Source organism: Drepanopeziza brunnea (genome assembly GCF_022702325.1).
Source record: "Drepanopeziza brunnea f. sp. 'multigermtubi' strain 214-2 chromosome Unknown ctg19, whole genome shotgun sequence".
NCBI classification, from domain to species: domain Eukaryota; kingdom Fungi; phylum Ascomycota; class Leotiomycetes; order Helotiales; family Drepanopezizaceae; genus Drepanopeziza; species Drepanopeziza brunnea.
In genome coordinates, this window is record NW_027094082.1 from 919,778 (window position 1) to 935,125 (window position 15,348).

Here is a 15,348-nt window from a genome sequence, read left to right on the forward strand (position 1 = left end):
GAAAATGGGCAGGGTTGCGACCAAGGGGGGTTGGCTGGAGAGCAGACAGGAGGCCCGGATTTTGGGAGAGGGCCTTTGGTGGGTTTCCTGCTTGAGGGTGAGAGGTTTCTGCTTCAGTTTCACGGCCAACGCTTGTTTCTCTGCCTGGCCGTTTTTCGTGTTTGTTGGCGACGGCTGCGGTTTAGTGGGCTGATGGGAGAGAGAGAGGCGGGCGCTATCGGAATGTCTCGAGATACGGAGTAGAGCGAGGTACGGGTACTACATCCGTCGTCTCCTTGTCCAACAAGCGAGCCGCGAGACGAGCTCTTTTGATCGTCGGAATCCGGTACTTGCTTGAGGATTTTGGTTTTGGGGGGCCGAGCAAATGGTCGCCAACTCTGCGGTCCGGGGCGATAGAGCCGGTTCTGTGGTGGCAAGAGCCAAATTAGGATCCTGTTAGATGCCATCGCTCGCTCGGGTCTCGAGAATCTCCCGTCGCGTGGTATCAACCAACGCACTCGGAATATTGCGTGCACGAAAAGGGGGAAAAAAAAAGTAAAAATTGGTGTGGCGTATCGTTTTGGCGTCCGGAGGAGAAGAAGAAGACTTGTGTACCGGTGGCTCGCTCTCGGAGATACTTCCATGAGTGTAGAGAGGGCTGGGATCATAAACAATACGCTTCTGTTGCGATCCGATATGGTGGCTGTACATGGGGGTAAGAGATAACAGATGCGTGGAGCAGGTTGGGTTTTGCTGTCTTTGTTGTGTGAATGACTATATATTTCTAGTTCCTGCTCTTGTTGCCCTTTCTAGTGGTCATTGAACGGTACGGTGCAACATCCTTCGCTTGTCTCGGGTTCCTGGCGGTGCGGACTCTACTGCTAGGCGGGTCGTTCCGGGCAGAAATCAGCAGTGGTCACCCGGGCAGCTCCTTTTTTTTTTTTTTTTTTTTTTTCCCAGGTCAACACTACCGTAGTAAATAGTCGATAAGTAACTCTGGGTCTGGGTCTGGGTCTGGAGGCTTCCCGATACGACTTCTGATAAGCCGAGTAGTACGGCGTAGTCGAGATTGATACTGATTTTACCACCCCTGCCTGGAAGTGGTTGAGACTGACAGGACGGGATGGATGGGCAGTGGGTAGATGGGATGGATCTCAAGGATGAAGCTAGGCTACCTAGCTAGCTACCCTACCCCTACCGTACTTACCCACTCCTACCCAACCTCATACCTACCTTCTCCTACAGTACATAAATACTGAAAATCCCATCCCATCGTCCCTTTCTAGAGTTTGCTCTCCTCTCTGTACGTTCACTCCCTCCATGCTAATCATCTCGCCATCCCCCCCCCTCATTACGTCAAGCTGCAGTCGCTGATAAAGTTTCCCCCCCCCATAGAAAAAACAATCCGCTTCCTCCCCAACAACCCTCCATCTGCAACGAAGTTCCGTTCTTCTAGACTCATCCTGCACTCCTCATATTTCACCGTCCTCAAATAATCTATACAACATGGCTTCTGCTTTGAAGAGCGTTCTGTCAAGCCACCTGAAGCCTGGCGATGGTGAAGCTGCTGAGTTTGTCCGAAAGCACCATGGCAAGACTCAATCCCATATGGTGAGTTTTGTGCATTTCTTTACTTTGGCCAGCATCATCCGGATATATTTCTCTCTAGCCGACGGGCTAGCCTCCATGGAGCCTCGGGGATGGCGTGCACGCAAAGGTGAACTCCTGAAGAGTAATTTGCCGAGAGAGTGAATTTCAACACAGCTTCCCGCTTGAATATCTTTCTCGACCTCGACCTCGCAACCTCGACATCGCAGAACAGACACCTTTTGTCTTTGCATGCAACGAGATCACAATGAGAGAGCACGGAGACAAGGAGGGCAAGCCAGAGAGCCCCTGGGCAAATTGGGACCTGAAGGGGAACAAGCATTGCTTGTACCTCCCTGGAATCTGTATCCACGCATGTCCTGCCTATCCTGGGAGTCGACAAAACCTGCACTACCAACCTCGTCCTTTCAAGCCAGGGACGATTATCTCGCCTGCATGCAAAACGGGGATTCCTGATATCCATCCTGCATTGCGACCCAGAGGCCCCTCTACCTCTAAATACTCCGCAATCCAGTCTTCTCCGCTGTCTGATGCTGCTTCTAGCAGTCTGCCGGCCTCTTTCATTCCCCGGGATTCCGTTTCTTCAGACGGCCATTCCATAGCCATGCTGACCCAGGACGAACAGGCATTCGAGAACACATCCACATCTGTAGCTGCGAGCCAAATGCGTAATGCTCTCAACAACCTCGCAGACACCGTCACAGATCCCACCGAGAAGAAGGTACGGATCAGCTTTCCTGGTGGATTAGGTGCCCAGCTAATATGTTACAGCTCTTCGAGACTGAGATGGACAACTTCTTTGCCCTCTTCAGAAGATACCTCAACGACAAGGCGAAGGGAAACCAACTGTAGGATACAACTGAATCATTGCGACAACATGGACTAATTCCGAGATAGGGATTGGGACCATATTGCACCCCCTGCGCAAAACCAAGTTGTTGACTATAATGAGCTGGCCAACTCCGAATCCGTCGGTTTTTTGAGCAAGTTAGCAGTCCTCAAGCTCAACGGTGGTCTTGGTACCTCTATGGGATGCGTTGGTCCAAAGTCTGTCATCGAAGTCCGTGACGGCATGTCGTTCCTCGATCTCTCCGTCCGACAGATCGAATACCTCAACCGTACATACGATGTCAACGTTCCATTCGTCCTCATGAACTCGTTCAACACCGACGATGACACCCAGAACATCATCAAGAAATACGAGGGCCACAACATTGACATCATGACCTTCAACCAGTCCCGATACCCCAGAATCTTGAAGGATTCTCTCCTCCCAGCACCAAAATCATACAACTCGCAAATCTCCGACTGGTACCCACCTGGGCACGGAGATGTGTTTGAGTCACTCTACAATTCTGGCATCCTTGACAAGCTGATTGCCCGTGGCGTCGAGATTCTCTTCCTTTCCAACGTTGACAACTTGGGTGCTGTTGTTGACCTCAGAATCCTGCAGCACATGGTCCAGACCGATGCTGAGTATATTATGGAACTGACCGACAAGACCAAGGCCGACGTGAAGGGTGGAACCATCATCGATTACGAGGGATCAGTTCGTCTTCTTGAAATCGCGCAAGTTCCCAAGGAGCACACCAACGAGTTCAAGTCGATCAAGAAGTTCAAGTACTTCAACACCAATAACATCTGGCTGAACCTCAAGGCTGTTAAGCGGATTGTCGAGAACAATGCGCTGGAGATGGAGATCATCCCTAATAGCAAGACCATCCCAGCAGACAAGAAGGGCGAATCCGACATCTCGATCGTCCAACTTGAAACCGCCGTCGGAGCTGCCATCCGTCACTTCAAGAACGCGCACGGTGTCAACGTTCCTAGAAGACGTTTCTTGCCCGTCAAGACTTGCTCTGATCTGATGCTTGTCAAATCTGACCTGTACTCGCTGAAGCACGGTCAACTCCAAATCGACCCCAACCGTTTCGGCCCAGCTCCCCTGATCAAGCTCGGCAACGATTTCAAGAAGGTTTCCGACTTCCAGAAGCGCATCGGCAGCATCCCCAAGATCATCGAGCTTGACCACTTGACTATCACCGGAGCTGTCAACCTCGGACGTGGCGTCACTCTCAAGGGTACCGTCATCATTGTCGCGACTGAGGGCAGCACCATTGATATCCCTCCCGGATCCATCCTCGAGAACGTTGTTGTACAAGGCTCGCTGAGACTTTTGGAGCATTAGAGTACTGGTTGTTGACGAGGGGTGGGTTCACTTTCCTATTTGCTAGTGTTATTAATGGAATGGGCCCGGGTGGGTGGTGAGCACAACTGCGAACCTGCGCTTGCTTTTACACGGAAAGGAGCATGCATTCTTGTACTAGACTTTTCTCTTTTTAATGAACCGTTGATCTGTTGATAGCCCAACATTCTATGGTGTGAGACTTGGCCCGAATGGTCCTCCATTTTAGGCTGCGTACTAGTGAGTGATCTTATGCACTAGACCCTCTCTTGGACCATGGATGATTTCTGCAAAGGCACTCGCCTCGACAAGTTCAGGCTATCTATTACGGTGTCTATAATAGCTTGAGCCTAGGCCTGCGCCTGCGCCTGCGAGCTCAAGCTTCTTTCTTTCTCTTTAGGTTGCCTGATATCACTCACCATTCTACATACAAACAGTTCCGGAAGGCTATCAAGATAAGCATCTATCTATCCAGCTACCTATATATGTCTCTCTCTCTCTATCTATTTATCTCTCTCTCTCCATCTATCTATCCATCTATCCATCACCTGATCATCGTGCAACCTGTGCAGCAGACACGATGATTGATCCTCATAGCGACCGATACGGCGACGACGGTGGTAACGACACGTACGGGGAGTGGTTGAGGATTTGCTGGAGGCAGCAGGGTTGCGGTGGGTGCTTGGAGCGGGTGGACGCGCCGTGTAGCTGGTGTCCTGCTGTAAGCCATGCGTGTGACTGACTACCTTCATACTTGCTTCCGTTGGATCACTGCACTGTATCAATTTTCCACTTGTCACAGCTCCGACGGGATGTTCTCCGTCCTAAGGGATGAGATGAGGCTGGGTGGTTCAATTTGATGTTATGTGATGTGATCTGGACTGACATAGATATTTTGGTACGTAGTCCGGGACTTGCATCCCCAACCCGTCACGCCTGCAACTCCTGGCCCCGTTCTCGCGCCCGAATATCTGCCCCTTGTGGGAGGAGCGGTGGGAGTTGCGGAGTGGAACGTTTGGATGCCATATTTCGACCCTCACGGCGGTGACGGGTGCTGTGAGTGTGGTTGCGACGCTTGCTTTATTGGGGCTGACATTGGGCGCCTGGTTTGGGGGTCGGTGGGTGAGGGCTTGCTGGGCGAGGAGGGGTAGAGAGGCAGGAGGGGAGTGGTGGCGGATTTGGTGGAGGAAGGGAAGGTCGAGTGAGGAGGATGAGGATGAGCAAAGACCATTGTTGGATCGGGAGCGATAGGAGGGATTTGAGTCAAGGGCTATGGGGATTGCGTTTCTAGCTCCCCTCGGCGTATTGTACATGGGACCAGGACCCGTTGTGACTTCACATGGCTGGCCGGCATATGTACAGCCAGTAATCCCTTCAGTGCCTTTGCAGATCCCGAATCCTCATAGCAGCCGAAGTGATTGTGTGTGCGTATAGAGATTGTATCTTGGATCCCAACAAATTTCACCCAGAGCTCACGGGAGGGATGATGGCGACCTCGTCACCCTCACAAATAATATAATCGCTCGCCGTTTCCACATGTGCGACTTCCGGAACATCGACGTATTCCAGATTGACCGTCACCAGACAGCTCTCAAGGACCTTACCCTTCATGCCCCTATACCGCTCATCAAGTGTATCGAACAACTTCGCAATCGGGAGTGGGGCAGGCAGAACTTCAGAATCTTTCAAAGTGTAGGAGCTTGCGGATGCGAAGTAGAGGATCTTGAAGTGGCCTGTTGGCACCTTTGAAGACGACATGGCGAGTGGTCCGACGATACTGATACTAAATAACGGGTTTTCTGTGTCAGCGTGTGAAGCTCAGAGGGTGTGCGATTGAAGCTTAGAGGCGTGAAGCAGAGTCAGAGATCTTGGTGATATTGACCACATATCGAGGCCAGTAAACTGGCTGATTCAGGTAATACATGCTATTTTTGTTCATCATACGAGGGGAGAAGATTGAAGATTTAGAAAAGGTCGCAACATACCAGAAGTTGAAGATTTAAATAATTGATGTATTCCTGTCTGGGAGGAATCTCCAGAAGAGTTGGAAATACGATTTGTCTCGAGAAGGAAAAGTGCCCGAGGGTACAATCGAAGCACGGGCCATAAAGTCACGCCCCTTCGCGTCCACCCTAGTTTTTTTGGGGGATAGGTTTAGAGATAGAGATAGAGCAGTGTTGGTGAAGGTCCTTCGCTGCATTCTATCGCCAATCATGCTGCGTCCTTTTCAGGTTCGAAGACAGGCTTCTCAGCCGTTGGTCTGTCTGAGATGTGCCGTAAGATATCGGCACAGATCGTCCAGCAAGGACTCGCGGAGGCCTGTGACAAGTAGAATTCTCAAGGATCGAAGTACTGCAGAGATCAGAAGACGGTTCGTTCCTGGCCGCGCTGTAAGTCTTGCAGTGGGAGAGTCCAAAGGCAGTCGTTAACAATGGCTATAGTGTCGTACATCATTAGAAGCCCAGCCTCTATGGGACTCGAATTCACTGCCGCCTCATGAACCGCCACCTCTTCCGCGTCCTGACCTCCCAAGCATCCGCGAACGTCTTCGACAGTGGGAGATTGATAACGCCAACGCATACAAGCCAGTAGACGTCAACTCTGATGTACCGGAACCGGGTCATACCGTCAATCGTGTCATTCATCCAAACTATGTCGAGTTTCAGGAGGTATCAGAGACCGATGGACTAGACGATTACAGAGAATCGAACTTCGAAAGATTTGACCTTGTAGATGTGGGGGACTCTCGAGGATTCTTGTTGCCTGGGGATCTAGTTGAACTTTCGTACGTCCATTATTCCTGCTGTGATTTAGATGAGATCCTGACTGTAAAAGATCTCTCGGCAATCGAAGACAAGAACTGGCTATATTCGTGCGCGATCTGGGAATGCAAACCCAATTTTACACTATGACTGGACGTTGGCTTCACAGAACGAACAATTCGGTCAAATTCTTCGTCCCTGGCTTTGTGGAACCTAAAGAGCTCGACGCAATTCGGCCATACCTCCCTGATGGAGAGGTTGATACATCATTGGAAGGGAGACTTCAAAGTTTCCAGGACTCTGTAGCCCTAGAGATAGGAAAGCCTCTCATTTTGAAGATGACAAATTTCTGGAACCAGGCCGACGCTACTTTTCAATCGCATGCCCAACAGCTGGACAACGCGCACAAGACCGTTGCGGACATTTTTAAATTCCGGTACGCCTCGCTTGACGAAATCGCCACAAAGGTACTCGGAAATACCATCAATAGACAGGACGATGGCAAGTATCCATGGGCGGTCTTATACGCTGTCCACCGTACCCTCCTGAAGGACGACATTGGTTTCCGAGCATTGCCACACGGGTCTTATCAGAGGACGAATGTTCAATATGAGATCAATGGCTCCAGTGAGGTTGATGCTATTCGGCGAGTCGTAAGTTGGGTTCGCAAGTATGTTGAGATAAAGTTGTCCAACCACGCGTCCGAAACGAAGCTAGCTGCTTCTGAAGTCGTACTTTTTGCCAATCATGCCCGGAAACTCATCGACATCAGTCGAAACAATCGTCAATTTACTAGTCACGGTATGATAGGACCATCCCTCCGAACCGTGGAGCCTGGAGAGCGTTTCAGAGCTGGAGTCCCGGGAGAAGCTTTCACCGCTAATGATCTCTACTTCATCCGGTTCTTGGAATCTTGGGCATGCTTGGGAAGTTTTAGTACACACTCAACGCTGAATGGAGTGGGCTCTGCGATTTTACGGGCCATCGACAGATACGAAAACGTCTCTCTGGATAGAACTACCGGATGGACTTGTTTGCAAGAGTTGGGTGCTTTGGCGCCTTGGGAGACTACGGCCGGCTTCGACCTCAGACTGCCATATACCGGCCGACAGGATGCAATTGAGCATCGCCTCCACCCACGAATTAGTCGTATGGCTGGAGGTGTTGTGCCAGATAAATTGAAGGCTTTGCGAAAAGATTGGTTAGACACCCCGGTTTTCTGTGTAGATGATGAGGCCGCTCACGAAATTGACGACGGTTTCTCTTTGGAGTCCACTGATAATCCAAATGAGTATTGGGTTCATGTACACTCTGCAGATCCGGCAGCACTCCTTGATCCAGCAGGAAAGGTTGCGCAATTTGCCGAATCTCTGGCTGAAACAATCTATCTGCCAGATAGGATGATTCCTATGTTGGTGCCGGACTGGGCTCACGCGAATGTGAGTCTTGCGCCAGACATGCGTTGCTTGACCTTCAGTGCCAAGATGAACTTGCAAGGGGAATTGCTCGAAAGCAAAATCCAGCCTGGTATTCTCAGAAATGTTCAGTATTTGACACCAGCAACTTTTCAGGATATTGCCTCGTGCGCTGATGTTCACATCGCAAAAGATAATTTCGTTGTAGGGAATCACATTGATACCAAGACAGTTTCTCGTCTCCTCAAGACGAGTGACCAGTTCTCCGAGGCGGAAAGGGAGCAGATGAAGATCATCCACACGATCACAGGAGCTCGGGCAAGCCTCATGGAGTCAAAGGGTGCTATTACTGCCGGAGTGAGAGAAACTGATATATCTGTCTCTTTCGATGGCTTTCCGTGGGCGAAGCCAAAATCTCCTTCTCACAGCCATCAATATTTCGGTGATCCAACAATCCGTCTCGCAGTAGCGAAGACAGCCGACGACAAGGTTCTTGAGGAGAGGGCCATAAACGCTGTTGGAATTCTGATGTTGCTTGCTGGAGAAGTCGCAGCGACGTGGTGTAAGGAGAGGAATATTCCAATCCCCTACCGCATTACCCCTCTCAACCCAGATAAGCAACATCCCTACGAATTTTTCCTAAAGAACATCAAGCATGCTGCAAAACCAATACCCATCGACACTATGATGAACTACTTTTCCACCATTGGCAAAGTCCAACCTTCCACCGTTCCAGGACCTCACGCAGCACTTGGCATGGAAGCATTCGCGAAAGTTACCAGTCCCATGCGTAGATACTGTGATATGCTCGCTCACTTCCAGATCGAATCGGCCTTGTTAGAAGAGGCCAGGACGGGCCAAAGTCTCGTCGGGTCTACCTCGCACCACTACCTTGCGTTATCCAAGGCTCGACTGGATGAGATTCTGCCACGAATCGCAGCTCGAGAAAGGCAGATAGGCAGATCCAAAGTAACCGCTAATCGAATCTGGGCGATTCAGCTGGTTCTCCGGGCCTGGAAGTTTGGCGAATTTGAATTGCCAAGGCCTTTGGAATTCACGGTGCGGAGTGTCAATCCTGACACGAATACGGCCGGAGGGGTTGTCACTAAAATGATGATTGGTGGAAATATGCGCATTCCTTCTTGGGCCAGCGCAGAGGATATCGAAATTGGCGATCGATTCGAGGTGGAGATCGACGACATCAATACTTATACGACGACCATAGTGTTCAAGGCACTCAAGTCCTTGGAGTCAGAGGCTGAGATTGCTGCCAAAAAATTAGCGCTAGCAGCAGAGCAATAGGAAGTAGGTCTCACGCGCAAGAGCTTGTATGATTGATGTATGTTTATGTGTACTACTGTATATAAAGCCCGGGTTGCTGGCATCCCTACAGAGACGAGGGTAGCATTTCTGCCATGCCATTCTTATTCGTGTTTTGTGATCTCGCGTCACTTTCACGGAATTGTAAACACTCGCTTAAAAACGAATCTCTGTTAATTTTCTTCGTTTGCTTCCAACCTCATGTCACTTTTTCTTCTACGCCATTTGTCCTTGTCAGAGCCAGAAACGTTCACACGTTCACACAGTCGGTCTAAATACTCTTGCAATGCGTCTCTCGAACCCTTTATGTCCTGCATGGGACGTCCGGTCAGGTAGATAGATGAGTCTTGGATGATTCATCCGGTGTTGGTGGTAGTTTGGTTCTATGTTGTTGTTGTTTTTTATTTCAACCTGCAGGCTACGTACGGTAACTTTCTACTCGGTATGCACATTCCTCTGGGGTAGGAACCCACTGGGGAAGAAGCTGGGGATGCTCGATTTTGGTTTGGACTCTGAACTCTGTTTGAATCAGATATGTCGAAGTGATATATGTGAGTGTTTTTTTTTTTTTTTCTTTCTTGATGGAAATATTGATTGAGCGATTTTGGTCCTTCTCTTACGTGGGTTGGTGTTTGACTGATCTCCAGCGATTTGGAGTTCCCGAGGAACGTTGGTGCTCTGGTCTCATGGCTGTTGGTCGCTTGCATGCAAGCGGTCCCTTTATCTATCTATGCAAGCCATTTCAGATCCTTGCCGATATTGTTTCTAGATAGCGGTGGTGCTGAATTGTCCAATCGATATGGATGACTGCATGCGGCGGCATCCAGATTTCCATGTTTTGGTTGGGCGAAAGGGAGCGTAGGCGGGTGGTCGGTTGATTTCAAGGGTGGGGAGGTCGAACTGTGGTGGGTACTCCGGATAGACTCTCTCTGTGTGTGTGTGACGATACACCCACGCCCTTGGGCATTTGAAAGATCACGTTGAGGAGGCTTTTCTATGGTATCGCTGATCGAGATTAAGGATGGCTGAATATGATCTGCTAGTATTGAACGGATTGGTGGTGACGGCCGAGGCGACGGGGGAGTTTGATATTGCTGTCCAAGGTGGGAAGATTGCGAAAGTGGTTACGAGGGGAGGTCTGGAAGGTGTGACGGCGAAGAAGAGCATTGACGCGGAAGGGGGGATGGTTATGGCAAGTATCAATTGTGTTCCTAGAGGAATTCTGCTAATCTTTTCGTGAAGCCAGGCGGAGTTGATGCTCACGTGTGTGTACTTGGAACGCCTTCTCACATCCGAATCACTTATTGATTGATCCCGGATTCTGTAGACATCTAGCCGAGCCTGCGTTGTTCGGGAAAGGGCAAACTGCAGACAATTATGAGAGTGGTTGGTCGACCTGTTCGAAGCTGAAGATTCTTGACTGATTGTAAGCAGGAAGTAGATCAGCTGTCTGTGGCGGTACGACTACTCTGATCACCTTCGCACCTCAGCGGAAGACAGAGCCATCCCTTCTCGCGGCGCTGGCAAGCACCCACGACAGAGCACGAGACCAATGCTACAGCGACTACTCCTTCCACCTCATATGCTCCAATGCTGGTCCGCAAGCCATCTCGGAATTCGCAGCTCTCAGAGAAGCCGGAATCTCCTCGCTCAAAATCTACATGACATACGAGGCCCTCCAACTTAAAGATTCCGAGATCCTGGATGTGCTCTTCGAAGCTCGCAAGCAGAAGCTCGTCACCATGATCCACGCCGAGAACGGCGCCATCATCGACTGGACGATCAAGAAACTGGAGGCCCAGAAACTGTTTGATCCAAAGTACCACGTCACGAGCCATCCTCCCGTGGCCGAGATCGAGGCCACATATCGGGCGATTAGCCTGAGTGACTTCATCGATGTACCGATTCTCATTGTGCACGTTTCCAGTCCAGCGGCGGCTCAGCACATTGCCGATGCGCAGAGAAGGGGGCTGCCGATCTATGCCGAGACGTGCCCGCAGTATCTCTTCCTGACGAGGAAGGATCTGGATAAGCCCGGATTCGAAGGGGCGAAATGTGTCTGTTCCCCACCGCCGAGGGAAGGAGAGCAGGATCACGAAGGAATCTGGCAGGGACTCGAAGATGGCACCTTTACTGTGTTGTCGTCAGACCACTGCCCGTTCCTGTACGAGGATACGGAAAATGGGAAGAAGTCAGTTATCAGTGCTGAGTACCCCAACGGTCACTTCAAGTACATTCCGAATGGATGCCCCGGTGTCGAGGTGAGTATAGCGAAAACCCTACTGTGGGCCACGATAATTGCTAACCTGCTGGAAAGACGCGCCTCTCGCTGGCGTTGTCCGCAAAGCGACTGAAGCTTCAGAAGTTTGTGGAGGTCACTTCTACCAACGCCGCAAAGCTTTACGGTTTGTACCCGCGAAAGGGCGGCATCGTCCCTGGCGAGAGCGACGCGGACTTGACAATTTGGTACCCGGATGGAATGGAGGAGTTCCAGCTCACGAATGCTCACTTGCATCACAACGTTGACCATACACCATATGAGGGAAGGACGATGAAGCAATGGCCGCGCTACACAGTCTTGAGAGGCGAGGTGGTCTGGGCTAAGGACGAGGGTGGACTGGTTGGCAAGAAGGGGTATGGACAGTTTTTGAAGAGGAATGTGAGTTCCTTGAAAGGGAGCAGGAAGGAAGGCGAGTGGAACGTCGAGGATTTCTAGAATTCCTACGTGGGGCACAAGTGAGTCTCAGATACGTATTCGACTGCAGGGGATATCATTTTACATTATTTTGAAATTATTGAGACGCGTTATCTACATTATCGAGAGACTTTCGAAGTCGTCTGATCCACACGTCTGAAACATTTACAAATAAAACTAGCGCTTAGGCTGTTGCCGACGAGGTGCTTTCACCTTTTACGCGAAGAAATGATTTTTTGAACAGCGTGTTCGGCAGCAATCATGACCATAGCCTGATTGTTACCAGTCGAGAGGTCCGGGTGAAAGGAGGCATCAACGACATACAGGTTATTCGTTCCATAGACTTTGGTGTTGACTAGACGAGACCCGGGGCGTTAGCATGCGTTCTGAACAAGAAAAGTTTCGGGAGCAGGGTAAGACGTCCTGAATTAGGGAAAAAGAGACTTTGCAATTACTTACGGTCGACAACTGCCGTGCCACCGGTCCGACCGTCATCGGTGCCCATTTTGGCACTACCGACTATGTGGATGCCAGGGAGTGCGTCCGCACTGAGGACCGACTCTGCGGTCGCGTCGCTGTCCCCCGAGTAGACAATTGGGCTACCTGGTTGACGAGACCTAACGTAGCAGGCACGTCAGCAAGTGCCCATCTACAGGAAGGGCTAAGGAAAATATCTCCAAAATATCTCCCGACATTGAAATCCAGCTACCTACATTTCAAGTATTTCGTTGATGGCGAGACTCCACGCCTCGCGATCAGTGTCCGTGTTGGTCCAGGGCCGTTTCGTGAACACCGTGTTACCATTGCTGTCGATGCCTAGCGTACCCGTCGAGGTCAACCCGTGGGTTATCATGAGCATGATCTGGAGAGTGTCGTCTGCATTGGAGCTACAGTGTGCGTGGAAGCTGATTACTCGGTCGTTTGACGTCGTGTGCTGTCTGAAGAGGTCAAGTCGCTGGAAGGACTGGGTCAGCACTCCCGAGCCGTCTGCAAATTGGCGCTTCTCTTCCTCCGTTGGATTGAGGAGCTCTTCTGGGCTCTTGTCGTTCAAGCCACCGGGGACTTTGAATTCCAACTGGTAGCGAGAGTGGTCCTTGACGTTGCGTCCCACGGGCAAGTTGATCCAGTCTGTCTCCGGCACATCAACTCCAGTCGCACTTCCGTTGACAATCTTGATTTGCTCAATCGGACCGATACCCGAGTTGAACAAGACTCGAGGTGTGGACATGACTCCGGCAGCCAGGAGGACCGCGCCGTCGGGCTTCAGTTTGACGATCTGGGTACCCTCCGCGTCCTCTATCTCGACACCGGTCATGGTCCCGCCCTTACGCACTACACGAATCACCTTCGCGTTGAGCCTGAGGGTGAAACCTGATTCTTTTTGAGCCAGGGGTAGATAGGTGTGGATCGGGCCGGAACGAAGACCATTCGCGATCTATTCTGAACGTCAGTACCTACTCGTCCAAAAGTCCTCTCCTCTCTGCCTCTATGTTGAGCGCATAGCTCTCAGACGTGACAGGTTTTGCCAGTCGCCTGAGGCGAAAAATTCGAAAACAAAATGGGCTTAGCGAAGATTCTCCCTATCCACTTACGTTGAGCTGAGTAGGGCCAAAAGATTTCTCTTTGGAATTGGGATCCTTGATCCCGTCGACAAAGCTCCAGTCATTATCCTCCAACCAAGGAGTTAGTACAACAGCGGCTCCATTGTCGTATGCCCGACCGTCACGAGAAGGCATCGTCGTGCCGGGATTCCTCTTATATAGACGTTCAGCGGCAGGCTCTATATCATCCCAATTCCTATTTCAACTCGTCAGGCAACACTCCTTCAATGTCTAAGAATTTCATGACATAATAGGGGATCCCAAGAGCCGCTTTTTGTTAAAGATGCCGTGGGATCGAGGCTATGTTTTTTTTTTTTTTTTTTTTTTTTTTTTTTTTTTTTTTTTTTGACTTACCAACCACTCGGCCACCCATCATCAAAATCTTGTGTCGGAGGGTGGATGAAAGCCATGCCATTGACCGACCCGCCTTGATAAGTCAAACATCAGTCTACATTCTCATGAACAGAGCAGTTGAAATTGACCCACCTCCTCCAAGAACACATCCCGCAACCGCGGGCGTATCGGCACAGTATGCTTCCCCTCCAGTACCTGTAGGCAGGGACTCGAAGACGCCGGGCACATCGTAGTAGGTCAGCTTCTTACTCCAAGGGACGAATTTTCTGCCACCGGTCGACGCCGTGGAAGCGCCACCGCGCTCAATCAACAGAACGGACTTTCCCGTCTCGGTGAGACGTTGTGATGTGATGAGGCCGGAAGGGCCACCGCCGACCACGATATAATCGAAGGTTGTCGCGCCTAAATACTGGGCCCGGGCGCTGCCAGCGGAGCCCAGGCTTAGGGCAACAAGGAACAGCTGAAGAGCAATGCGTGGCATGATAGACAGCATGGAGGAAGGAGAACGAGAAGCGGATGGATGGACGAGGTATCAATGCTTCCATTTAATGACCAGCAGACGGAACCTTGTGCTCAGGAAGATGCGCAAGGTGGAAAGGTTCTAGTCAGTCTAGACTCTGGGGGGAGAGTCGGAGACCTGGTGGTAATCGTGGAGATAGCTTTCTATTCCCCCGGCATTGAATGGAGGCAGCAGAACTCTAAATCTGAGAAGGTAATCTTACTAGTAAGTATCAAAGTGATAAAGGCTTTTAGCTATATATTCCTATATAGTACTGTTGGCATCACATAGGTGTGTACACGTGTACACGCTGTGTTGAGACCTCATGCGAATACGTTCTGTGTATTCTGTATATTCGTGGTTGTTGCAAGGTCTGAAGAGGGAAGCTATTCCAAGTGCGCGGAGTGTAGGTAGTTGGTACTTAGTACATGTGGTGGAGAAGCACATTTGCTACGTAAGTCTACTACATCGTATACCTCTAAGCTCGATTCGGCAATCTTGAACCGCAGGTGATGTTGTGCAAAGTCTGTTTCGAGGAAAACGCAAATGTCTTAATACAGCCATAATAAAATTAGGGGGCTGGAAGCGAGCTTGTGAGCTGGGTTCAAGATCAAGGTCAGCTAGGTAGATCGTTCGCTCTGACGGTATCTTTTTCTTGTATCTTGTATCTTGTGTCTTGGTGGAAGTTTAAGGCAGATAGGTGTATATCACAGTTTTAGCAGAGATTTGCGTATTGCAACTATTTATAGCTAAACGCGTTGAGAAAACGCTGTACGAAGATCAGATCTTCCTACTGTAATATATTAAGGTCGCATGCCACCAGCTGCTTTCAACGATGGGAAAGATACCACGCTGCTTGTGGGTTTGGAAACATTACTTATCGTGATTACTGGCTTACTGACTCTCTTACTTTGAAAAAAATCTCTTACA

The 15,348-nt window shown here is 50.3% G+C and overlaps 6 protein-coding genes across 6 annotated transcripts; 4 read left to right on the forward strand and 2 right to left on the reverse strand.

The window, feature by feature from the left end:
- Window positions 1–1,106: 1,106 nt before the first annotated feature.
- Window positions 1,107–3,775, forward strand: L3040_009033 (uncharacterized protein; the record flags this gene model as incomplete). The annotated part of the gene is made up of 7 exons (XM_066155814.1): window positions 1,107–1,113; window positions 1,266–1,282; window positions 1,375–1,590; window positions 2,213–2,308; window positions 2,359–2,435; window positions 2,485–2,898; window positions 3,301–3,775. The coding sequence occupies 7 exons, from the start codon at window positions 1,107–1,109 to the stop codon at window positions 3,773–3,775; spliced, it is 1,302 nt and encodes a 433-aa protein (XP_066010102.1).
- Window positions 3,776–4,352: 577 nt separating this feature from the next.
- On the forward strand, window positions 4,353–5,105 carry L3040_009034 (uncharacterized protein; the record flags this gene model as incomplete). The annotated part of the gene is made up of 3 exons (XM_066155815.1): window positions 4,353–4,493; window positions 4,679–4,828; window positions 5,064–5,105. The coding sequence occupies 3 exons, from the start codon at window positions 4,353–4,355 to the stop codon at window positions 5,103–5,105; spliced, it is 333 nt and encodes a 110-aa protein (XP_066010103.1).
- A 128-nt stretch (window positions 5,106–5,233) lies between these two features.
- On the reverse strand, window positions 5,234–5,530 carry L3040_009035 (uncharacterized protein; the record flags this gene model as incomplete). The annotated part of the gene is made up of 1 exon (XM_007297789.1): window positions 5,234–5,530. One exon carries the CDS (start codon window positions 5,528–5,530, stop codon window positions 5,234–5,236), a length of 297 nt encoding a protein of 98 aa, XP_007297851.1.
- A 455-nt stretch (window positions 5,531–5,985) lies between these two features.
- Window positions 5,986–9,251, forward strand: L3040_009036 (uncharacterized protein; the record flags this gene model as incomplete). Its single annotated transcript, XM_007297788.1, has 3 exons — window positions 5,986–6,162; window positions 6,214–6,557; window positions 6,608–9,251. 3 exons carry the CDS (start codon window positions 5,986–5,988, stop codon window positions 9,249–9,251), a joined length of 3,165 nt encoding a protein of 1,054 aa, XP_007297850.1.
- Window positions 9,252–10,290: 1,039 nt separating this feature from the next.
- L3040_009037 (uncharacterized protein) lies at window positions 10,291–11,985 on the forward strand (the record flags this gene model as incomplete). Its single annotated transcript, XM_007297787.1, has 5 exons — window positions 10,291–10,465; window positions 10,516–10,534; window positions 10,597–10,655; window positions 10,704–11,530; window positions 11,587–11,985. 5 exons carry the CDS (start codon window positions 10,291–10,293, stop codon window positions 11,983–11,985), a joined length of 1,479 nt encoding a protein of 492 aa, XP_007297849.1.
- Window positions 11,986–12,173: 188 nt separating this feature from the next.
- On the reverse strand, window positions 12,174–14,400 carry L3040_009038 (uncharacterized protein; the record flags this gene model as incomplete). Its single annotated transcript, XM_007297786.1, has 6 exons — window positions 12,174–12,319; window positions 12,424–12,581; window positions 12,678–13,399; window positions 13,557–13,761; window positions 13,920–13,992; window positions 14,052–14,400. 6 exons carry the CDS (start codon window positions 14,398–14,400, stop codon window positions 12,174–12,176), a joined length of 1,653 nt encoding a protein of 550 aa, XP_007297848.1.
- Between the last annotated feature and the right edge of the window lie 948 nt (window positions 14,401–15,348).